This window comes from Salmo salar, chromosome 22 (genome assembly GCF_965601325.2).
Source record: "Salmo salar chromosome 22, fSalSal1, whole genome shotgun sequence".
In the NCBI taxonomy this organism is placed as follows: domain Eukaryota; kingdom Metazoa; phylum Chordata; class Actinopteri; order Salmoniformes; family Salmonidae; genus Salmo; species Salmo salar.
In genome coordinates this window covers 54233682-54260377 of record NC_138312.1, presented here as the reverse complement: position 1 = coordinate 54260377, position 26696 = coordinate 54233682, and the positions used below count along the sequence as shown (strand labels likewise).

The 26696-nt window shown below is 42.5% G+C and overlaps 1 protein-coding gene across 1 annotated transcript in view; it reads right to left on the bottom strand.

Annotated features, from left to right (window-relative positions):
• The window catches only part of LOC106583711 (dual specificity calcium/calmodulin-dependent 3',5'-cyclic nucleotide phosphodiesterase 1B), a 38583-nt gene extending 11887 nt beyond the window's left edge, over positions 1-26696 (bottom strand). The window contains exons 1-7 of the mRNA XM_045705066.2: positions 26407-26696; positions 10432-10545; positions 9005-9187; positions 8125-8191; positions 7806-7922; positions 7377-7517; positions 6721-6821 (exon numbers count right to left, since the gene is read on the bottom strand). Coding sequence (XP_045561022.1) covers positions 6721-6821; positions 7377-7517; positions 7806-7922; positions 8125-8191; positions 9005-9187; positions 10432-10545; positions 26407-26459 — 776 coding nt within the window. The 5' untranslated portion in view covers positions 26460-26696. The remainder of the gene's footprint in view (positions 1-6720; positions 6822-7376; positions 7518-7805; positions 7923-8124; positions 8192-9004; positions 9188-10431; positions 10546-26406) is intronic.

Here is a 26696-nt window from a genome sequence, read left to right as displayed (position 1 = left end):
CTATGGTGTTGAAAGCCGAGCTGTAGTCGACAGCTTTCTCACATAGGTGTTCTTCTTGCCCAGGTTGGATAGGGTGGTGGGCAGTACAGTACATACACACACAATTTATTGTATAATATGGCTATTAACATACAAAATATATGCCTATAATGTCCCAGTTAAAACAAATAAACTTTGTTTAATGAGATGAACAGCTAGGTCAGGTCACAGTAGTTTGTTTAATGAGATGAACAGCTAGGTCAGGTCACAGTAGTTTGTTTAATGAGATGAATAGCTAGGTCAGGTCACAGTAGTTTGTTTAATGAGATGAACAGCTTGGTCAGGTCACAGTAGTTTGTTTAATGAGATGAACAGCTAGGTCACAGTAGTTTGTTTAATGAGATGAACAGCTAGGTCAGGTCACAGTAGTTTGTTTAATGAGATGAATAGCTAGGTCAGGTCACAGTAGTTTGTTTAATGAGATGAATAGCTAGGTCAGGTCACAGTAGTTTGTTTAATGAGATGAATAGATAGGTCAGGTCACAGTAGTTTGTTTAATGAGATGAATAGCTAGGTCAGGTCACATTAGTTTGTTTAATGAGATGAATAGCTAGGTCAGGTCACAGTAGTTTGTTTAATGAGATGAATAGCTAGGTCAGGTCACAGTAGTTTGTTTAATGAGATGAATAGCTAGGTCAGGTCACAGTAGTTTGTTTAATGAGATGAATAGCTAGGTCAGGTCACAGTAGTTTGTTTAATGAGATGAATAGCTAGGTCAGGTCACAGTAGTTTGTTTAATGAGATGAACAGCTAGGTCAGGTCACAGTAGTTTGTTTAATGAGATGAACAGCTAGGTCACAGTAGTTTGTTTAATGAGATGAACAGCTAGGTCAGGTCACATTAGTTTGTTTAATGAGACGAACAGCTAGGTCAGGTCACAGTAGTTTGTTTAATGAGACGAACAGCTAGGTCAGGTCACAGTAGTTTGTTTAATGAGATGAACAGCTAGGTCAGGTCACAGTAGTTTGTTTAATGAGATGAACAGCTAGGTCAGGTCACATTAGTTTGTTTAATGAGATGAATAGCTAGGTCAGGTCACAGTAGTTTGTTTAATGAGATGAACAGCTAGGTCAGGTCACATTAGTTTGTTTAATGAGATGAACAGCTAGGTCAGGTCACAGTAGTTTGTTTAATGAGATGAACAGCTAGGTCACAGTAGTTTGTTTAATGAGATGAACAGCTAGGTCAGGTCACATTAGTTTGTTTAATGAGATGAACAGCTAGGTCAGGTCACATTAGTTTGTTTAATGAGATGAACAGCTAGGTCAGGTCACAGTAGTTTGTTTAATGAGATGAACAGCTAGGTCACAGTAGTTTGTTTAATGAGATGAACAGCTAGGTCAGGTCACATTAGTTTGTTTAATGAGATGAACAGCTAGGTCAGGTCACAGTAGTTTGTTTAATGAGATGAACAGCTAGGTCAGGTCACAGTAGTTTGTTTAATGAGATGAATAGCTAGGTCAGGTCACAGTAGTTTGTTTAATGAGATTAAAAGCTAGGTCAGGTCACAGTAGTTTGTTTAATGAGATGAACAGCTAGGTCAGGTCACATTAGTTTGTTTAATGAGATGAACAGCTAGGTCAGGTCACAGTAGTTTGTTTAATGAGATGAACAGCTAGGTCACAGCAGTTTGTTTAATGAGATGAACAGCTAGGTCAGGTCACATTAGTTTGTTTAATGAGATGAACAGCTAGGTCAGGTCACAGTAGTTTGTTTAATGAGATGAACAGCTAGGTCAGGTCACAGTAGTTTGTTTAATGAGATGAATAGCTAGGTAGTGTCCTCTTGTGAGAAGGTGGAAATGGTCCGTGGACGGTTAAGGGACGGGTATGACGAGTGTGTTTAATTTGGTGACCTCAGAGAGGACAGGAAACACACATAACTATATCTCTGAATATGTACATTTCTAAAATATGGGGTTCGCATCTAATTTGTGTATAAGATGAATGATTAAAGATGAACATTTGTGAAATTATGTAATATGATGTTAAACCTTTAATGTGAAGGAATTGGATTCCCTTTGAAGTTTAACTAAGTCATTGCCCACCCCCGTGAGCACAGACATGATCTGGCGTCATGGAACAGCCCTTTCCTACTGTTACGAATAAAACCCCCTCCTGAGGAAATCCTCTTCAGACCACAAAAACCTCAGTATAAGCTAACGTTTCAATGGTTGTTGAATTCCTAACCATACCATGTGGAGCATTGGCTACACGGCTGGAAATGGTTAAACTCTGAGACTATCGATCCCGACCGAATAAGAGCAAATCTTAGATACCAATTACTAGTCTGCAGCTAGAAATGATGTCAACCTGGGATGCGAAGACCGAAAACCACTGAAACATCTATCAATGAGAACATTTCTGAATAGTACTCTCAAGTATCCATTCTAACCACGAAAGACCTTGATCTTCAGGGAAGCAGAGAGAGAGACTCTTGGATGAACTCTCCAACAGACAGACGGACGATTCCAACAGAGATCACGATGAGTGAGAAATCATGTGCAAAGGGTTAGCATTTCAAATAATATAATTATCAACTGTGAAGTGATTCCTTTTTGTCTTTCGTGCTTTTCAGTCCACACCCACTTCCCTTTGTCCACCAATCTGTTATATCGGCTTAGCCCACTAGGGAACCTCCCCTATCATTTCCTTGTAACCATATCTACTGTTTGTGTGTTTATGCATTTCTGTGATTATTTAGTTAGTTAGCCTCTTGAAGTTCGCCTAGGATAGGGGGCGCTACAGCGATTTTTGAAAAAAATTTGTGCCCATTTTAAACGGCCTCCTACTCAAACTCAGAAGCTAGGATATGCATATAAGTTGTGGATAGAAAACACCCTAAAGTTTCTAAAACTGTTTGAATGGTGTCTGTGAGTATAACAGAACTCATATGGCAGTCAAAACCCCGAGACAGATCGTAACAGGATGTGGAATTCTGAATTGCGGACTCAACTTCATCACTTTGCCTATAAATCACACCGTGAGCTATGGTTCATTGAGCACTTCCTATGGCTTCCACTAGATGTCCCCAGTCTTTACAAAGTGATTTGAGTCTTTTACTGTGAAAACTGACAGAATGAGAGTCTGTGGAACGTGGTCACATGGGGAGGGCCATCACCATTATGACGCCGGCGCCCCTGGCTACCCTCCCCTTTCGAAACGTTTTGAAAGACAATGCAATCATCCCCCTTGAATATTATTGGAGCTCTGGTTGAAAAAGGCCCTAAAGATTTATGTTATACAACGTTTGACATGTTTGAACGAACTTAAATATGTTTTTTTTCCATTTTGGTAAGAGAGGAGTCCCGCGGACGACGGTACATTTGGTGCAGCCTTCAGAACGCGCTAACAACAAGAAGCTATTGGGACATAAAGGATTAACTTTTTCGAACGAAAATACATTTGTTGTGGACCTGGGATTCCTAGAAGTGCCTTCTGATGAAGATAATCAATGGTAAGGGATTATTGACAATAGTATACAAGAGTAGATTTGATATGCGATTGTTCCAAGATGGCGCCTATTTTTCTGAGTATCGCATCCCCTTTTATCGCAAAGTGTGATTACCCAGTAAAGTTATTTTTAAATCTGGCATTGCAGGTGCTTTCAAGAGATGTTAATCTATAAATCTTAGAATGACAATATTACATTTGAAAAATGTTTTCGAATAGTAATTTAGTAAATTGTAGCCCTGTTTCACCGGATGCATTTGAGGAAAAATAGTTAGTCAACGTCACGCGCCGATGTAAAATGCTGTTTTTATATATAAATATGAACTTTATCGAACAAAAGAATGCATGTATTGTGTAACATGATGTCCTAGGAGTGTCATCTGATGAAGATTGTCAAAGGTTAGTGCTGCATTTAGCTGTTTTTTGGTTATTTGTGATGCATGTGGTTGGTCGGAAAATGGCTATGTGAATAGTTTGACGATATACTCCTCTAACATTATCTAATGTTTTGCTTTTGCTGTAAAGCCTTTTTGAAATCGGACAATGTGGTTCGATTCAGGAGAGGTGTATCTATAAAACGATATAAAATAGTCCTATATTTGAAAAGAATTAAAAATGAAATGTTTCTATTGTTCGGTTATGAATATGGCGAAATGATTTTACGCTGGATGTTGATCCCGCATACGGGACGGAGAACTTCAAGAGTAAATAAATGATTAGGACAATTGGTGTATGGATGATTCATAGTAAAGGCTGGGTTCGTGCAGATAACCATCAATTTATGACGTTTGGAATGAGACTAACGTGAGGTAAAGAATAGGTGACCACCCATTGAAATGGCTGTCTAGGGAAAATCAAAGGAAATACTCCCAGACTGCAGTTCCTATGGCTTCCACAGATGCCAACAGTTTTTAGAAAGGGTTTGAAGCTTGTTTTTTGAAAAATTAGCTACAATTTGTAGTTTTTCAAGGTGGCTCTCATTTTGACTGTAGTCTTGTGGAGTGTGTGGATGAGGGCGCACACTTCGTTATTTATCTCCGGTATTGAACACACTATTCTCCGTCTGAAATTTGATCGTTTATTTACATATTAGGGTACCTTAGGATTGATTAGAAACGTTGTTTGACTTGTTTGGACGAAGTTTATTGGTAACTTTTGGGATTCCTTTGTATGCATTTTGAACAAGGGGAACAGGTGGATTACTGAATCAAGCGCGCCAAATAAACTGGCTTTTTTGGGATATAAAGGACTTTATCAAACAAAACAACCATTTGTTATGTAGCTGGGACCCTTGGGATTGCAAACAGAGGAAGATCTTCAAAGGTAAGTGATTTATTTTAGCTCTATTTCTGACTTTTGTGACGCCTCTGCTGGCTTGGAAAATGTTTTTAATGCTTATGTACGCGGGGCGCTGTCCTCAGATAATTGCATGGTAGGCTTTCGCCGTAAAGCCTTTTTGAAATCTGACAAAGCGGCTGGATTAACAAGAAGTTAAGCTTTTAAACAATGTAAGACACTTTTATTTTTATAAATGTTTAAAATTACGATTTTTGTATTTTGAATTTGGTGCTCTGCGATTTCACCGGATGTTGTTGAGGTGGGGCGCTAGCGGCACGTCTAACCCAAATTAAACATGGACTGACTTTTGGGGCATCCACAGCTACATGCGATAACTCATTTTCCACTTTGACAAATGTATTCAGTCAGCACAGAAGAGACATGCTGCACATGAGGAAAGCACAACTAATCCAACTGGCATTTTTGTTTACTGTTCATGTAACTAGCCTGAATATAGATTGTGTCATGCCTTTATCAATCAGATATTTAGTTTACTGTTAATGTAACTATCCTGAATATAGATTGTGTCATGCCTTTATCAATCAGATATTTAGTTTACTAGTCCTGCTACTTGGTATCTCTGTTCTGTTCTGTTCTCATTCGTTGTGTCGGTATTCTAAGCTAAACTGCTATTCAGTATTTTTGTTAGCATGCATGAATAACTAGGCTACTACTTTCAGCACTTAGTTAGCATTATTTAGTTAATAAGACAGCTGTGTGTACGGCTGCATTCACATAGGCTGTTTGTATTTGGTGAATATCCCTATCTATCTTGTAGCCTATATTCATTACCAAAATGTCCTAGCTGTATGGCGCTGTCCATTGTGCTGATTCAGTGCAGCAGATATATGCCACAAAGCACTCTATGATCTCAGAGTCTCTGCATTTGAACTTTATGTTTATTGTGGTATAGCGTGATTATATAAAGCAGAATTCAATATAATTCCAATGCAAGAACCCCAAAAAATGTTTCCCCCTTGCCGATTTCAACTGCCCCATTAATCACTGTATCCTGGCGCCGGGTCTGGTGAAGTGTGATCACAGTGTTGTTCTTTGTAGTGTTGATAGGCCCTCATGTTTTTGTTCCCAAAATAAAGAGTTGATCTGTGTGCCAGGAGACAGAGTTGTTAGGTGCCTCTGTGTCTCTATGTGGAAAATCTACTGCTAAAATTAGCAGCTTCCCTCCATAAGATATGTTTGCTTAAGAAGGAATAGGAGCTGTAAGCAACTCTCTCTCACTCTCTCTCTCTAGCTCTCTGTTGCGTTCTCTCTCTCTCTTTCTCTGTCTCTTTCTGTCTCTTTCTCTCTCTCTGTCTCTTTCTGCCTCTTTCTCTCTCCCTCTTTCTCCCTCTCTCGCCCTCCCCTTCCTATCTCTCTTTCTTGATGAACTTTCTTTCTTTTTTTCTCTCTCTCTTTCTCCCTCCTGCCCTCTAGCTCTCTCTCGCACACGCACACACACACACAGACACACACACACACACACACACACACACACACACACACACACACACACACACACACACACACACACAGACACACTCACACACACACACACACACACACACACACACACACACACACACACACACACACACACACACACACACACACACACACACACACACACACACACAAGTACGCATGCACACACACACTCTCTAGCTCTGTCTCTCTCTTGCTCTCTCCCTCACTCTCTCACTCTCTTTCTCTCTCGCTCTCTCTCCCTTTCCCACTCTTTAATGCATTTTGATGCATTAAATGCAAATAAAACATACAATTATTGTTTATCTTAATTGGTGTAAATGTGGATTTGATTTCACTCTCTCACACTCACTCTGAAATCAAACGCATCTTCGAACACCTCAGTAATTCTTACTTTACTTCATCTTACTTTGTGTGAATGTGGAAGTTGTTGGTAGTTCCAGTGTGCTCGTAGTCATGGATGGCTGCAGCAAACAGGGACGCCAGGACCTCCAGTTCAGTCAACCAGTGCTGCATGTGAGACCCACACAGGTACCCTTGTTATAAACATCACATACATAACCCACATATACCTTTCATATACAGTTAGTGTATCGTTATTATAGAGTAACCAGTGCTGGAGGCTAGACCAACACAGACACCCCTTATTATAAACACCTGTATTTCAAATGCAGTCATTTGCATTGGCTTACAGTAAATACATCTTCTACAGTACATTGGATATTTTTTTTTCCTTTTTTTGATTGTAGATTCCATAAATGTAAATGTCTTTGTCATTTCCAATCCCCCATATATTTTGGGGGTAAATATATATATACCCATATATATATAAATATACATACATAAATATACACATACATATACATACAAATACACATACAAACATACATATCTTAAAAAAATATATTTTCCTTTATTATTTCCCACAAACCCTATACATTTACTGTAGCTAGTGACCTGACCAGGCTGACACAATTTGGGAAATCTCCTTTCCTGAACTATGACAAACAAATACTTGACAGGGATGACCTGTTGTAAACTGAGAGAAGACGAGCTGTACTGTACCACTAGTCCTGTACGTAAGAGCAGACAGTGTAGGGTTTGTGTGACGTCGGCTGCGTGGACACTGCTGTGGTACGGGTTGTTATGTTTACTGTAGCCTTTCTCCAGCTTCTCCAAGAAGGACATCAGAATGGAGATTGGGATCTGTAATGCCACACAATTTGACATGGAAAGTTCACACGGAGTTCATCTGTTGTGTTGGAGCACACTACATCAGCTAACTGGCCTGTGTCTGAGTCTGCCCTCTAGGGTACTACTTATGGAAAGCTTTACACACTAGAAAAGTTAGACAGTAATATGTGTGTTTGCTTCAGCTGTTTATGGCAGTGAGAGAAGTTAGAATTTTTAGAGGCTAATGTAAAATGAAAGCTGTACAGAAACATAAGGAGTTATGGTAACATAGTAAGGATGTGTAAAGTGATATGTGGAGACCTTGAATCTGCTGTTGAGTTCGTATCGTGTCACCAGCTCCAAGACCAGGGTCTGTAGTGCGTGGTTATCACTGGCTGTGTTCAGGGCAAACACATCAAAGTTCCACCGGTCAATGTCCTAAAGATGGAGATGATAGAGACAGATAACAGATATCTGTTTATGTCCAATGCACATTGAGTTTTTGAAGAATTAGAGTCTGAAATTGAAAAGGTTGATAGCTCATACTGTAGTCATACAGTCAGGGAAACTCCTGGCTCTGCTCCTTATGTTGTACCCCAATTAAAGACTTTAGAAATGATAACAGATCATATATTCTTACCCTGAGAGAGTTAACTACTGCTGCAGGTTGGTCAGGCATGGCAGCAGTGTAGGCCCTTCTGAACATCCTGGAACAACGGCACATTAAATGTCTTGCATTGGACAATCTCAGTAGTGAATCTGTGATGTCCTTGTTATAACAGAATGTGGATCAAGAATTCCACTGCTAATGTACAGAAGTGAATTTATCCTGACCCTATGACACACACTTTACAAACCCCATTCACAACATTATATAGAAGGAGGGTTTTTTAATGTTGCATTGTTTTTCTCAATGTCACGTTCTGACCTGTAAAGGTGTTATTTGTTAGTGTTTAGTTTGGTCAGGATGTGGCAGGGGGTATTTGTTTTATGTGGTTCAGGGTGGTTTTGTGTATGTGTCCAGGTAGAGGGTTATTTCATTTATTAGTCCAGGGTTTTGGTTATTGTTCTATGTTAGTTTATTTCTATGTTCAGTCTAGTCATTTGTATTTCTATGTTTAGTTAATTGGTGTTGGGGCCTTCAGTTGGAGGCAGCTGTCTATCGTTGCCTCTGATTAAAGGTCCTATAATTAGGGGTGTGTTTGTATTGTGGATTGTGGGTAGTTGTATTCTGTTTTGTGCTTGTCACCTGACAGAACTGTTAGTGTCGTTTCTGTTAATTGTATACGTGTTTATTTTGTTTCTCCTTCTTATATATTAAAAAGAGAAGATGAGTATACACTTCCCTGTTGCGTCTTGGTCCTCCACACACGACAATCGTTACACTCAAATGAATGAGGAGGACCAGGGCGAGCTTCCTTTACATGTATATTACAAATTAATGAGGACCATGGCGAGCCTCCTTTACTTTATATTACAAATTCATGTCCTCATTGAAGATAATAACGTTTTCCATCTACCTCTCGACAAAGATCCCAGCCTGCACTGCGTGGACGATGCTGCGGAACTTTGGTTTGTCGTCAGAGCGGCGGGCGGGGCGGTGGGCCCTCTGAGTGAAGGTTGAAGCCAGCCAATCAGTGACCTCCGTGGGGACGCCATCAGAGTGCAGCTTCTGGAGGTCGTCCTCTGCGTCCAGACCCTGTCTGAAAGGGCAGAGAGAGAGCAAATCAGACCTGCCTGAGAGAGGAGAGAGAGAGCAAATCAGACCTGCCTGGGAGAGGAAAGAGAGCAAATCAGACCTGCCTGAGGAGAGAGAGAGCAAATCAGACCTGCCTGAGAGAGGAGAGAGAGAGAGCAAATCAAACCTGCCTGATAGAGGAGAGAGAGAACAAATCAGACCTGCCTGAGAGAGGAGAGAGAGAGCAAAAAACATTTGTTTCCCTTATTTCTAAGGGGTACAGCAATTACACTCTGTTGAATGATACATTTAAGTAGATGGAAACTTTACAGCCTTCATCACAGCCTTCATCACAGCATTCATCACAGCATTCATCACAGTCTTCTTTATACCCTTCATCACAGCCTTCATCACAGCCTTCATCACAGACTTCATCACAGCATTCATCACAGCATTCATCATAGCCTTCATCACAGCCTTCTTTATACCCTTCATCACAGCCTTCATCACAGCCTTCATCACAGACTTCATCACAGCATTCATCACAGCATTCATCATAGCCTTCATCACAGCCTTCTTTATATCCTTCATCACAACCTTCATCACAGCCTTCATCACAGCATTCATCATAGCATTTATCAGAGCCTTCATCACAGTCTTCTTTATACCCTTCATCACAGCCTTCATCACAGACTTCATCACAGCATTCATCACAGCATTCATCAGAGCCTTCATCACAGCCTTCTTTATACCCTTCATCGCAGCCTTCATCACAGCCTTCATCCCAGACTTCATTACAGCCTTCATTGCAGCCATGTTTATATCCTTCTTTATATCCTTCATCACAGCCTTCATCACAGCCTTCTTTATACCCTTCATCACAGCCTTCATCACAGCCTTCATCACAGCCTTCATTACAGCCTTCATTACAGCTATCTTTATATCCGTCTTTATATCCTTCATCACAGCCTTCATCACAGCCTTCACCACAGCCTTCATCACAGCCTTCATCAGGGTGCTTTGGGGTCATATCAAAGGAGACAGGGTTGCTTAGGGAAATACTAAATATAGACAAGTAGACAGGGTTGCCTTGGAACACCTTATGGCTCAAATATTAAATATAGACAACACATCATGTGAAGCATTGTGTTCAGAGTGGAAACAAGGATATGCTGATATAGTTGGTGTGTGTATGCATTTCAGGCCTTAAGCAGGCAGTCGGGGCTTACAGTATCAAACAATATAATCACACTAAAGGCCACACTGTACCTGGTACCATCAATGTAAACAGCCTCCAGTAAGGATGCTGTGTAGTCCAAGTTCTTCTTCAAATCTTCGAAGTCCACGTCTTTCTCTTCCAGTTGCTTGACCATACACCTAAGCCTGGAAAGAGAGTCCCACTTTGAACAAACAGCGTAGAAAAGTCTTCATAAGCACTTTATACATGATATAGGCAATATAAAGGATTTATGATGGTGTTACTAATCAACTTTTAGGAAAGAAAATCCTGCACGCTGCACTTGCTTAGTATCAGGCTCACGGCCTTCATCAGAGCTTTTAAGCCTTTAAAGTTGTGTTTCATTGAAAGTAGGAGTGGAGGACGTCATTTTGGTGATGAATAACCTTGGTTCTTGTCATAGCACAACACTATCATCAACAACAAGATACTCAGTAAGACAGCAGTGTTTTCAAAACACAGTCAGGTATGTGATGGGAGCAATTACTAAGCAATTTCCCCCCAAAAAGCCTTGTGTTTGTATGTTACGGTTCAATGTTATGAGCTGGCAATGCTTTGGCAATAGGATGAAAGGTCTGGGAAACTGGGAGAGAAGGAAGGAGAGAGAGGGGGGGAGAAGAGCGAGAGAGAGAGAGAGAGAGAAAGGGAGATACAGAATTAGATACAGTACATGACCAAAAGTATGTGGACACCTGCACATTGAACATTCAGTAAAAAATCATGGGCATTAATATGGAGTTGGTCCCCCTTTGCTGTTATAACAGCCTCCGCTCTTCTGGGAAGGCTTTCCACGAGATGTTGGAACATTGCTGCGGGGACTTGCTTCCATTCAGCCACAAGAGCATTAGTGAGATCGGGTACTGATGTTGGGCAATTAGGCCTGGCAGTCGGCATTCCAATTCATCCCAAAGGTGTTCGATGGGGTGGAGGTGAAATATCAGCCCACGGAGAGAAGCATGAGACTGAACTTCACTCAACTTTCTAGAGGAGTGGTCACCAACCGGTCGATCATGATCCATGATCCAAGGCATTCCTAGTCGATCACCAAACATTTCTGTAAAAACCCAACTATAAAGCCTTGTGTTCCTATTATTTGTATTCGTCTCGGGCTGTTGGCAGTAGGTGCACCCGATTCAGCTGCCCTTTGTTGCCCTTTTTGCATAATTGAAAGTGTCTGAAGGTACAAACTCTGCCTTCCTGGCGGGCCCAGAGAGCAAATCAAGTGCACTATAGGCCTGCCGCTGGCCAATCGGATGTCTCAGTAACATAGCAGGCAAAATCGATACTGTGAGATTAGAAAATGTTTAGTTTAGCCATCAGCTTGAATACTGTGTCCTTTTTTGGTCAGTGTCAGCAGAGGAAAGGGAGAGTGGAGGCATGCTCTCTCCCTCCGCTGAGACTGACCATCAGATGCACACACCATCAGTCCAGTAAAATAAAAATAAAAAACAAATTATTTAATTGTACGGCTGTGCCTCACAAGCAATACAACAACTGATCTATTATAGCCTGTGATCATATAGCCTACCTCAAATGTTCAAATATAATTGAAATAAATGTCCACAACAACAATGCATTGGAAGGTCAATTAGAATTAGAGGGAACATTGGTTGAGGTCAGGGCACTGTGCAGGCCAGTCAAGTTCTTCCACACCGATCTCGACAAACCATTTCTGTTTGGACCTCGCTTTGTGCACGGAGCTATTGTCATCCTGAAACCGGAAAGGGCCTTCCCCAAACTGTTGCCACAAAGTTGGAGGCACAGAATCATCTAGAATGTCATTGTATACTGTAGTATTAAGCTTTCCCTTCACCGGAACTAAGGGGCCTAGCCCGAACCATGAAAAACAGCCCCAGACCATTATTCCTCCTCCACCAATCTTTACAGTTGGCACTGTGCATTGGAGCAGGTAGCGTTCTCCTGGCATAAGCAAAACCCGTCCATTTGACTGTCAGATTGTGAAGTGTGATTCATCACTTCAGAAAACACGCTTCCACTGCTGCAGAGTCCAATGGCTGCAAGCTTTACACCACGCTTTGCCCATGGTGATCTTAGGCTTGTGTGCAGCTGTTCGGCCATGGAAACCCATTTCATGAAGCTCCCAATGAACAGTTATTGTGCTGACATTGCTTCCAGAGGCAGTTTAGAACTCAGTAGTGAGTGTTGCAACCAAGGACAGACGATTTTTACGCACTACGCTATTCAGCAGTCGGTGATCCCGTACTGTGAGCTTGTGTGGCTTACCACTTCCCAGAGCAGCACTTACAGTTGACCGGGGCAGCTCTAGCAGGGCAGGAAATTGACGAACCGGCTTGTTGGAAAGGTGGCATCCTATGACGGTGCCACGGTGAAAGTCAATGAGCTCTTCAGTAAGGCCATTCTGCTGCAAATGTTTATCTATGCAGTTAAATAAAGGTAAAATAAATACAAAATTAGTAAATATGCCAACATTTGTGCATGGCTGTGTGCTCAATTTTATACACCTGTCAGCAAATCCAGTAATTTGAAGGGGTGTCCACATACTTTTGTATATTTAGTGTTTATCAATTCAAAGGGTCGAATCAGCTGATTGAGTGCAGATAAAACGCTGATAGAATCCAGATGGAATGCTCATAGAACGCTGATAAAAATCCAGATGGAATGCTCATAGAACGCTGATAAAATCCAGATGGAATGCTCATAGAATACTGATAAAATCCAGATGGAATGCTCATAGAACGCTGATAGAATCCAGATGGAATGCACATAGAACGCTGATAGAATCCAGATGGAATGCTCATAGAACGCTGATAGAATCCAGATGGAATGCTCATAGAACGCTGATAGAATCCAGATGGAATGCTCATAGAACGCTGATAAAATCCAGATGGAATGCTCATAGAATGCTGATAAAATCCAGATGAATGCTCATAGAACGCTGATAAAATTCCGGTGGAATGCTCATAGAACGCTGGTAGAATCTAGATGGAACGCTCATAGAACGCTGATAGAATCCAGATATTCCATCTGCTCATAGAACGCTACCAGGAGACAGGCCAGTACATCAGGAGATGTGGAGGAGGCCGTAGGAAGGCAACAACTCAGCAGCAGGACCGCTACCTCCGCCTTTGTGCAAGGAGGAGCAGGAGAAGCACTGCCAGAGCCCTGCAAAATGACCTCCAGCAGGACACAAATATGCATGTGTCTGCTCAAACGGTCAGAAACAGACTCCATGAGGGTGGTATGAGGGCCCGACGTCCACAGGTGGGGGTTGTGCTTACAGCCCAACACCGTGCAGGACGTTTGGCATTTGCCAGAGAACACCAAGATTGGCAAATTCGCCACTGGCGCCCTGTGCTCTTCACAGATGAAAGCAGGTTCACACTGAGCACGTGACAGACGTGACAGAGTCTGGAGACACCGTGGAGAACGTTCTGCTGCCTGCAACATCCTCCTGCATTACCGGTTTGGCGGTGGGTCAGTCATGGTGTGGGGTGGCATTTCTTTGGGGGGCCGCACAGCCCTCCATATGCTCGCCAGAGGTAGCCTGACTGCCATTAGGTACCGAGATGAGATCCTCAGACCCCTTGTGAGACCATATGCTGGTGCGGTTGGCCCTGGGTTCCTCCTAATGCAAGACAATGCTAGACCTCATGTGGCTGGAGTGTGTCAGCAGTTCCTGCAAGAGGAAGGCATTGATGCTATGGACTGGCCCGCCCGTTCCCGAGACCTGAATCCAATTGAGCACATCTGGGACATCATGTCTCGCTCCATCCACCAACGCCGCGTTGCACCACAGACTGTCCAGGAGTTGGCAGATGCTTTAGTCCAGGTCTGGGAGGAGATCCCTCAGGAGACAATCCGCCACCGCATCAGGAGCATGCCCAGGCGTTGTAGGGAGGTCATACAGGCACGTGGGGGCCACACACACTACCGAGCCTCATTTTGACTTGTTTTAAGGACATTACATCAAAGTTGGATCAGCCTGTAGTGTGGTTTTCCACTTTAATTTTGAGTGTGACTCCAAATCCAGACCTCCATGGGTTGATAAATTGGATTTCCATTGATTATTTTTGTGTGATTTTGTTGTCAGCACATTCAACTATGTAAAGAAAAAAGTATTTAACAAGATTATTTCTTTCATTCAGATCTAGGATGTGTTGTTTAAGTGTTCCCTTTATTTTTTTGAGCAGTATATAATGCAAATCTGAACTTTTTCTCTGGTGTGTTACTAGTTGGTGCTTCAAACTGACTCTTGACACCACAAGTGTTTCACTACATTTCTGTTATAAGGCCTATCCATTATGGTCTACAGTTACTAATTCAAGAATATAAAAAAACACATGTAGCTTATAACGCGCTGGATCAAACACAACACAACCCAGGCTAAAACTACAGCCCCCCCGAGGCATAATACTTTCACAGGAAATAAAATTGACAGGGAAATCAGTAACACTAACTCACATACTATTGCTCTGACCTCATATGCCAATCTTAGAACATAAAATACCCCCCGAGTAGACTACACTGCACTTCAAGGGTTCAAAAACAACCACTGGCATTTGAAAATTGATTTCAGGGATGGTGATAATCCATTTCTCATAAAATAGGGTTTATGAGTGTTCAAGTTCGCGCTTAACAACTGAGCTGTCTGCTCATAAAGCTCTATGAATGTTGTTATAGATGCATATGAGCAGCTATTAAGGTCTATCCTGCATTATAATGCGTTATGCACAGCATGTAATTAGAAGGCATTATGAAGAGGTTAGTCACAGTGGGACCACAATCACTTAATTTCTAATCACAGTAGCACTGTGAGCCAACAAATGAAGACGGCGCCAACTCAGTGAAAGTGACATGAGACGATTGTGTGTTTATCACACGTCGGCGAGGGGGTTCTGAAAGCTGTCCGGTCATAAAAATAGCAGGCATGGGAATGCTGCGACACAGCGGGAGGGCTTCATGCTTGATGGTGAATTTAGAATAATCTGTTTGATAATGTGACTGCTTTGTTGTGGATCAAAGAGGAAGGAAAACATGCGTTTAATGTACCGTCTGAGTTTCATGAGATACATTACCAGCTGTAGTATATCAGGATGTAGAGTAACCTCAGTAGAGTATGTACAGTAACCTCAGGATGTTACAGTAACCTCAGTAGAGTATGTACAGTAACCTCAGTAGAGTATGTACAGTAACCTCAGGATGTTAGAGTAACCTCAGCAGAGTATGTAAAGTGACCTCAGTAGAGTATGTACAGTAACCTCAGTAGAGTATGTACAGTAACCTCAGTAGAGTATGTACAGTAAGCTCAGGATGTTACAGTAAACTCAGTAGAGTATGTACAGTAACCTCAGTAGAGTATGTAAAGTAACCTCAGGATGTTACAGTAACCTCGGTAGATTGACAGAGTCAAAAGCCTTGGGCAGGTCGATGAATACGGCTGCACAGTACTGTCTTTTATCGATGGTGTTATGATATCGTTTAGGACCTTGAGCATGGCTGAGGTGCACCCATGACCAGCTCGGAAACCAGATTGCATCATGGAGAAGGTATGGTGGGATTCAAAATGGTCAGTGATCTGTTTGTTAACTTGGCTTTCGAAGATTTTCAAAAGGCAGGGCAGGATGGATATACAGTGGGGCAAAAAAGTATTTAGTCAGCCACCAATTGTGCAAGTTCCCCCACTTAAAAAGATGAGAGAGGCCTGTAATTTTCATCATAGGTACATGTCAACTATGACAGACAAAATGAGAAAAAAAAATCCAGAAGATCACATTGTAGGATTTTTAATGAATTTATTTGCAAATAATGGTGGAAAATAAGTATTTGGTCACCAACAAACAAGCAAGATTTCTGGCTCTCACAGACCTGTAACTTCTTCTTTAAGAGGCTCCTCTGTCCTCCACTCGTTACCTGCATTAATGGCACCTGTTTGAACTTGTTATCAGTATAAAAGACACCTGTCCACAACCTCAAACAGTCACACTCCAAACTCCACTATGACCAAGACCAAAGAGCTGTCAAAGGACACCAGAAACAAAATTGTAGACCTGCACCAGGCTGGGAAGACTGAATCTGCAATTGGTAAGCAGCTTGGTTTGAAGAAATCAACTGTGGGTGCAATTATTAGGAAATGGAAGACATACAAGACCACTGACAATCTCCCTCGGTCTGGGGCTCCACGCAAGATCTCACCCCGTGGGGTCAAAATGATCACAAGAACGGTGAGCAAAAATCCCAGAACCACACGGGGGGACCTAATGAATGACCTGCAGAAAGCTGGGACCAAAGTAACAAAGCCTACCATCAGTAACACACTACGCCGCCAGGGACTCAAATCCTGCAGTGCCAGACGTGTCCCCCTGCTTAAGCCAGTACATGTCCAGGCCCGTCTGAAGTTTGCTAGAGAGCATTTGGATGATCCAGAAGAGGATTGGGAGAATGTCATATGGTCAGATGAAACCAAAATATAACTTTTTGGTAGAAACTCAACTCGTCGTGTTTGGAGGACAAAGATTGCTGAGTTGCATCCAAAGAACACCATACCTACTGTGAAGCATGGGGGTGGAAACATCATGCTTTGGGGCTGTTTTTCTGCAAAGGGACCAGGACGACTGATCCGTGTAAAGGAAAGAATGAATGGGGCCATGTATCGTGAGATTGTGAGTGAAAACCTCCTTCCATCAGCAAGGGCATTGAAGATGAAACGTGTCTGGGTCTTTCAGCATGACAATGATCCCAAACACACCGCCCGAGCAACGAAGGAGTGGCATCGTAAGAAGCATTTCAAGGTCCTGGAGTGGCCTAGCCAGTCTCCAGATCTCAACCCCATAGAAAATCTTTGCAGGGAGTTGAAAGTCCGTGTTGCCCAGCGACAGCCCCAAAACATCACTGCTCTAGAGGAGATCTGCATGGAGGAATGTGCCAAAATACCAGCAACAGTGTGTGAAACCCTTGTGAAGACTTACAGAAAACCTTTGACCTGTGTCATTGCCAACAAAGGGTATATAACAAAGTATTGAGATAAACTTTTGTTAATGACCAAATACTTATTTTCCATCATAATTTGCAAATAAATTCATAAAAAATCCTACAATGTGATTTTCGGGATTTTTTTCTCATTTTGTCTGTCATAGTTGAAGTGTACATATGATGAAAATTACAGGCCTCTCTCATCTTTTTAAGTGGGAGAACTTGCACAATTGGTGGCTGACTAAATACTTTTTTGCCCCACTGTAGGTCCATAACAGTTTGGGTCTAGAGTGTCACCCCCCTTTGAAGAGGGGGATGACTGCAGCAGCTTTCCAATCTTTGGGGATCTCAGACAATACGAAAGAGAGGTTGAGTAGGCTAGTAATAGGGGTTGCAACAATTTCGGCGGATAATTTTAGAGAGGGTCCAGATTGTCTAGCTCAGCTGATTTGTAGGGATCCAGATTTTGCAGCTCATTCAGAAAATCAGCTGTCTGGATTTGGGTGAAGGAGAAGCGGGGGAGGCTTGGGCAATTTATAGACCTATATCCATCCTGTTATACTGTTATAGACCTATATCCATCCTGCCATGCCTTTCTAAAATCTTCGAAAGACAAGTTAACAAACAGATCACTGACCATTTCGAATCCCACCGTACCTTCTCCACTATGCAATCTGGTTTCTGAGCTGGTCATGGGTGCACCTCAGCCACACTCAAGGTCCTAAATGATATCATAACCACAATCGATAAAAGACAGTACTGTGCAGCCATCTTCATCGACCTGGCCAAGGCTTTCGACTCTGTCAATCGCAGCATTCTTATCGGCAGACTCAATAGCCTTGGTCTCTCAAATGACTGCCTCGCCTGGTTCATCAATTACTTCTCAGATGGAGTTCAGTGTGTCAAATCGGAGGGCCTGTTGTCCGGACCTCTGGCAGTCTCTATATGGGTGCCATAGGGTTAAATTCTCGGGCCGACTCTCTTGTCTGTATATATCAATGATGTCGCTCTTGCTGCTGGTGAGTCTCTGATCCACCTCTACGCAGACGACACCATTCTGTATACATCTGGCCCTTCTTTGGACAATGTGCTAACAAACCTCCAAACGAGCTTCAATGCCATACAACACTCCTTCCATGGGCTCCGACTGCTTTTAAATGCTAGTAAAACTAAGTGCACGCTCTTCAACCGATTGCTGCCCACACCCTACCACCCGACTAGCATCACTACTCGGGACGGTTCTGACCTAGAATATGTGGACAACTACAAATACCTAGATGTCTGGTTAGACTGTAAACTCTCCTTCCAGACTCGCATTAAGCATCTCCAATCCAAAATGAAATCTAGAATCGGCTTCCTATTTCGCAGCAAAGCCTCCTTCACTCATTCTGCCAAACATACCCTTGTAAAACTGACTATCCTACCGATCCTTGACTTTGGCGATGTCATTTACAAAATTGCCCTATCACTACTCAGCAAACTGGATGTAGTCTATTACAGTGCCATCCATTTTATCACCAAAGCCCCATATACTACCCAACACTGCGACCTGTATGCTGTCGTTGGCTGGCCCTCACTACATATCCGTCGCCAAACTCACTGGCTCCAGGTCATCTGTAAGTCTTTGCTAGGTAAAGCCCCGCCTTATCTCAGCTCACTGTTCACCATAGCAACACCCACACGTAGCCCGCACTCCAGCAGATATATTGCACTGGTAATCCCCAAAACCAACACTTCCTTTGGCGACCTTTCCTTCCAGTTCTCTGCTGCCAATGACTGGAAAGAATTGCAAAAATCTCTGAAGCTGGAGTCTTATATCTCCCTCTAACTTCAAGCATCAGCTGTTTGAGCAGCTTACCGATCACTGTACCTGTACATGGCCAGTCTGTACATAGCACACCCGACTGCTTCATCCCCATATTATTACTTACACGCTTGCTCTTTTGCACCCCAGTATCTCTACTTGCACATCTGCACATCTATCACTCCAGTATTAATGCTAAATTGTAATTGTTTTCGCATCTAGGGACTATTTATTGCCTACCTCCCTACGCTTCTACATTTAAACATACTGTACATAGATTTTTCTGTTTTTCTTTTGTGTTATTGACAATACGATTGTGTCACGACTTCCGCCGAAGTCGGTCCCTCTCCTTGTTCGGGCGGCGTTCTGAGGTCACCGTCCTTCTAGCCATCGTCGATCCACTTTTCTTTTTCTGTTTGTTTTGTCTTTGTCTTACACACCTGGTTTCAATCCCCCAATTACCTGTTCATTATTTAACCCACTGTTCCCCCATGTTTGTTTGTGAGTGATTATTTATATGTAGGTAGATCCGTTATTGTGGGCTCTGTTTTTGTATTACATTTATTATATGTTGAGTAAAATATGTTTATTTACTCTTATCTGCTGTCCTGCGCCTGACTCCTATACACCAGCTACACATAGACCTCCTGACAGTTTGTTTATCCCATGTGTAACTCTGTGTTGTTTTTGTCGCACTGCTTTGCTTTATCTTGGCCAGGTCGCAGTTGTAAATGAGAACTTGTTCTCAACTGGCCTACCTGGTTAAATAAAGGTGTAATAAAAAAATAAAAGTTGCTGCAGGGGGTGCTGAGATGTTGGCCGGGGTAGGGGTAGCCAGGTGGAAACCATGGCCAGCCATACGAAAATGCTTATTGAAATGATCAATTATCATAGATTTATCGCTGGTGACAATGTTTCCTATCCTCAGTGCAGTGGGCAGCAGGGAGAAGGTGCTGTTATTCTCCATGGACTTTACAGTGTCCAAAAACGATTTGGAATTACTGCTACAGGATGCAAATTTCTGTTTGAAAAAGCTAGCCTTAGCTTTCCTATCTGACTGAGTATAATGGTTCCTGACTTCCCTGAAAAGTTGCATATTACGGGGGCTATTTGATGCTAATGCAGAACGCCACAGGATGTTTTTGTGCTGGTCAAGGGCAGTCAAGTCTGTGGTGAACCAAGGGCTATATCTGTTCTTTGTTCTATACGTTTTGATGGGGCATACTTTTTTAAGACGGTGAGGAAAGCACTTTTAAAGAGCAACCAGGCATCTTCTACTGACGGGATGAGGTCAATATCCTTCCAGGATACCCGGGGCAGGTCAATTAGAAAGGCCTGCTCGCTGAAGTGTTTTAGGGAGCGTTTGACCGCGGACCCATTATGCACGCAGGCAATGAGGCAATGATCACTGAGATCCTAGGTTGAAGACAGCAGAGGTGTATTCGGAGGGCAAGTTTGATATCTAAGACGGTGCCCATGGTTACGGATTTAGGGTTGTACCTGGTAGGTTCCTTGATAATTTGTGTGAGATTGAGGGCATCTAGCTTAGATTGTAGGATATCCGAGGTGTTAAGCATGTCCCAGTTTAGGTCACCTAACAGTATGAACTCTGAAGATAGATGGGGGCCAATCAATTTACATATGGTGTCCAGGGCACAGCTGGGGGCTGAAGGGGGTCTATAACAAGCGGCAATGGTGAGAGACTTGTTTCTGGAAAGGTGGATTTTTAAAAGTAGAAGCTCCAATTGTTTGGGCACAGACCTGGATAGTATGACAGAACTCTGCAGTCTATCTCTGCTGTAAATTGCAACTCCGCCCCTTTGGCAGTTCTATCTTGTCGGAAAATGTTATAGTTAGGGATGGAAATTTCAGGATTTTTGGTGGCCTTCCTAAGCCAGGTTTCAGACACGGCAAGGACATCAGGGTTGGTGGAGTGTGCTAAAGCAGTGAGTTAAACAAACTTAGGGAGGAGGCTTCTAATGTTAACACGCATGAAACCAAGGCTTTTACGGTTATAGAAATCAACAAATGAGAGCGCCTGGGGAATGGGAGTGGAGCTAGAGGCTGCAGGGCCTGGGTTAACCTCTACATCCCCAAAGGAACAGAAGAGGAGTAGGATAAGGGTACGGCTAAAGGCTATAAGAACTGGTCATCTAGTGTGTTCGGAAACAGAGAGTAAAAGGAGCAGATTTCTGGGTGTGGAAGAATAGATTCAAGGTATAATGTACAGACAAGGGTATGGTAGGATGTGAATACAGTGGAGGTAAACCTAGCCATTGAGTGACGATGAGAGGTTTTGTTTCTAAAGGCACCATTTAAGCAAGGTGAGGTCACAGCATGTGTGGGGGGTGGAACAGAAGGGTTAGCTAAGGCATATTGAGCAGGGCTGGAGGCTCTACATGGAAATAAGACAATAATCACTAATCAAAACAGCAATAGACAGGGCATATTGACATTAGGGAGAGGCATGTGTAGCCAAGTGATCATTGGGTCAAGTGAATAGCTAGGCGAGCTGGAGTCACGGTGATTCAGACAGTTAGCAGGCTAGTAGATGGGCCTTCGGGGGACGTCACAATGGAAAAGTCTGTTGAAACCCCCTTGGGTGGTTACGTCGGCAGACCAGGCGTGATGGATCGGTGGGGCTCCGTGTCGGCAGTAAAAGGGTCCAGGCCAATTGGCAAAATAGTATTGTAGCCCAATAATTGGCTGATGGACCTCTTCAGCTAGCCGGGTGATGGGCCTAGCTCCAGGTTAGCTCCAGGCTAACTGGTGCTTGCTTCGGGACAGAGACGTTAGCCAGGAGTAACCACTCGGATAGCAGCTAGCTAGCTGTGATGAGCCGATGTAAAGGTTCAGAGCTTGTGGAAGGAATCCGGAGATGAGGAAGAGAAAAAGCAGTTGATATGCTATGGGTTGATATCGCGCTGTGCAGACTGGCAGGAATTGACCGGGCTGAGGCTGGCTGATGTCCGAGTTAACGGTGATGACCGCTAGCAGTGGCTAACTGACTACTAGCTAGTAGCTAGTTAGTTGGCTAGCTTCTGATGCGGAGTTCCGGTTCTAAAGTGTAATAAATTGCAGATCCGTACCACATTGGGTGAGGCGGGTTGCAGGAGAGTATGTTCAGTCCGTAGATGGAAATTGAGATTAAAAAAAAAAAATATATATATATATATATATATATATATATTTAATCCGAAGAAAAATATATATACATGGGACGGGACAAGACAAACAGACGTCCTACTGCTACACCATCTTGGAATAAGGAGCAGTGAGGAGCAGTGTGGAGAAATAAGGAGCAGTGAGGAGCAATAAGAAGCAGTGAGGAGCAATAAGGAGCAGTGAGGAGCAATAAGGAGCAGTGAGGAGCAATAAGGAGCAGTGAGGAGCAATAAGGAGCAGTAAGGAGCAGTGAGGAGAAATGAGGAGCAGTGAGGAGAAATGAGGAGCAGTGAGGAGCAATGAGGAGCAGTGAGGAGCAATAAGGAGCAGTGGGGAGTAGTACAGGGAAGCGTGGCACGTCCGTTCACTCCGAACTCCAAACTAAACACTTCAAGGTTATGCATATCATCTGTTAAAATAAAGGTCTCACAACCACATTGCAAAGCGGAGAACAGCCAATTGTGGAGCCAATAGACAGAGGGACGGACCGACAAAGAAACCAACAAGCAGAAAGATTCATGAAACAAAAGCAGTTTCAGTCCGCATGCCATACAGAGAGAGATGTGTCCTCAGACCTTGACGCAGCACATATGTTACAGTATGTACAGTAATCTCAGTACAGTATGTACAGTAATCTCAGTACAGTATGTTACAGTAACCTCAGTACAGTACGTTACAGTAACCTCAGTATGTACAGTAACCTCAGTATGTACAGTAACCTCTGTATGTACAGTAACCTCAGGATGCTACAGTAACCCCAGTATGCACAGTAACCTCATGTTACAGTAACTTTAGTATATACAGTAACTCAGTATGTACAGTAACCTCAGGATGTTACAGTAACCTCAGGATGTTACAGTAACCTCATCATGTTACAGTAACTTTAGTATATACAGTAACCTCAGTATGTACAGTAACCTCAGGATGTTACAGTAACCCCAGTATGCACAGTAACCTCATCATGTTACAGTAACTTTAGTATATACAGTAACCTCAGGATGTTACAGTAACCTCAGGATGTTACAGTAACCTCAGTATGTACAGTAACCTCAGTATGTTATAGTAACCTCGGTATGTATAGTAACCTCGGTATGTACAGTAACCTCAGGTTGTTTCAGTAACCTCAGGTTGTTTCAGTAACCTCAGGATGTACAGTAACCTCAGTACGTACAGTAACCTCAGGATGTTACAATAACCTCAGTAAGTACAGTAACCTCAGTATGTTATAGTAACCTGAGTATGTACAGTAACCTCGGTATGTACAGTAACCTCAGGATGTACAGTAACCTCAGTGTGTACAGTAACCTCAGTGTGTACAGTAACCTCAGGATGTTACAATAACCTCAGTATATACAATAACCTCAGGATGTTACAATAACCTCAGTATATACAGTAACCTCACGATGTTACAATAACCTCAGGATGTTACAATAACCTCAGGATGTACAATAACCTCAGGATGTTACAATAACCTCGGTATGTACAGTAACCTCAGGATGTTACAATAACCTCAGGATGTTACAATAACCTCAGGATGTTACAATAACCTCGGAATGTTACAATAACCTCGGTATGTACAGTAACCTTAGGATGTCACAGTAACCGCTGTATGTCACAGTAACCTCAGGATGTCACAGTAACCTCTGTATGTACAGTAACCTCAGGATTTTACAGTAATCTCAGTATGTACAGTAACCTCAGGATGTACAATAACCTCAGGATGTAAAGTAACCTCAGGATGTTATAGTAACCTGAGTATGTACAGTAACCTGAGTATGTACAGTAACCTCGGTATGTACAGTAACCTCGGTATGTACGGTAACCTCGGTATGTACAGTAACCTCAGGTTGTTACCGTAACCTCAGGTTGTTACAGTAACCTCAGGATGTACAGTAACCTCAATATGTACAGTAACCTCAGTATGTACAGTAACCTCAGTATGTACAGTAACCTCAGGATGTTACAGTAACCTCAGTGTGTACAGTAACCTCAGTATGTACAGTAACCTCAGGATGTTACAGTAACCTCAGGATGTTACAGTAACCTCAGTGTGTACAGTAACCTCAGGATGTTACAGTAACCTCAGGATGTTACAGTAACCCCAGTATGCACAGTAACCTCATCATGTTACAGTAACTTTAGTATATACAGTAACCTCAGTATGTACAGTAACCTCAGTATGTACAGTAACCTCAGGATGTTACAGTAACCTCATCATGTTACAGTAACTTTAGTATATACAGTAACCTCAGTATGTACAGTAACCTCAGGATGTTACAGTAACCCCAGTATGCACAGTAACCTCATCATGTTACAGTAACTTTAGTATATACAGTAACCTCAGGATGTTACAGTAACCTCAGGATGTTACAGTAACCTCAGTATGTACAGTAACCTCAGTATGTTATAGTAACCTCGGTATGTATAGTAACCTCGGTATGTACAGTAACCTCAGGTTGTTTCAGTAACCTCAGGTTGTTTCAGTAACCTCAGGATGTACAGTAACCTCAGTACGTACAGTAACCTCAGGATGTTACAATAACCTCAGTAAGTACAGTAACCTCAGTATGTTATAGTAACCTGAGTATGTACAGTAACCTCGGTATGTACAGTAACCTCAGGATGTACAGTAACCTCAGTGTGTACAGTAACCTCAGTGTGTACAGTAACCTCAGGATGTTACAATAACCTCAGTATATACAATAACCTCAGGATGTTACAATAACCTCAGTATATACAGTAACCTCACGATGTTACAATAACCTCAGGATGTTACAATAACCTCAGGATGTACAATAACCTCAGGATGTTACAATAACCTCGGTATGTACAGTAACCTCAGGATGTTACAATAACCTCAGGATGTTACAATAACCTCAGGATGTTACAATAACCTCAGGATGTTACAATAACCTCAGGATGTTACAATAACCTCGGTATGTACAATAACCTCAGGATGTTACAATAACCTCAGGATGTTACAATAACCTCAGGATGTTACAATAACCTCGGTATGTACAGTAACCTTAGGATGTCACAGTAACCTCTGTATGTCACAGTAACCTCAGGATGTCACAGTAACCTCTGTATGTACAGTAACCTCAGGATTTTACAGTAATCTCAGTATGTACAGTAACCTCAGGATGTACAATAACCTCAGGATGTAAAGTAACCTCAGGATGTTATAGTAACCTGAGTATGTACAGTAACCTGAGTATGTACAGTAACCTGAGTATGTACAGTAACCTCGGTATGTACAGTAACCTCGGTATGTACAGTAACCTCAGGTTGTTACAGTAACCTCAGGTTGTTACAGTAACCTCAGGATGTACAGTAACCTCAATATGTACAGTAACCTCAGTATGTACAGTAACCTCAGTATGTACAGTAACCTCAGGATGTTACAGTAACCTCAGTGTGTACAGTAACCTCAGTATGTACAGTAACCTCAGGATGTTACAGTAACCTCAGGATGTTACAGTAACCTCAGTGTGTACAATAACCTCAGGATGTTACAGTAACCTCAGGATGTTACAGTAACCCCAGTATGCACAGTAACCTCATCATGTTACAGTAACTTTAGTATATACAGTAACCTCAGTATGTACAGTAACCTCAGTATGTACAGTAACCTCAGGATGTTATAGTAACCTGAGTATGTACAGTAACCTCAGTATCTACAGTAACCTCAGTATCAACAGTAACCTCAGTGTGTACAGTAACCTCAGGATGTTACAGTAACCTCAGGATGTTACAGTAACCTCAGTATCTACAGTAACTTCAGGTTGTTACAGTAACCTCAGTATGTACAGTAACCTCAGTATGTACAGTAACCTCAGTGTGTACAGTAACCTCAGTGTGTACAGTAACCTCAGGTTGTTTCAGTAACCTCAGGATGTTACAGTAACCTCAGTGTGTACAGTAACCTCAGTGTGTACAGTAACTTCAGTATATACAGTAATCTCAGTGTGTACAGTAACCTCAGTGTGTACAGTATAATCCCTTACTGCCTACCTTTTCACAGACAGGAAAAGTTAGTAAGTTTCAGAAATTCATTGCTACTCACTTTTTCTCTCCCTTCTCTTACCTGGAGATAGGTGTCTGGAGGTGTTTCTTCCTCACTCTCACCAGCTCAGCCATCCAGCCCACAGTAAGGCAAAACCTTTACAACCCCTTATAGCCCACAGTTATACACTGCCTGCACAGCCAAAGGTACTGTCTCTTCAGCCCTAAGCTCAGGCGCAGTGACACAGAGAACCGAGACAGAGACTCTCCAGAAAATACTAGAAAGCAAAAAGTTCTCTCAGATAGCCTACTGTTCAACTGAACCACCCAAAGTTCTCTGTCCCGAGAAAGACTTCTGGTACACCCCAGCCT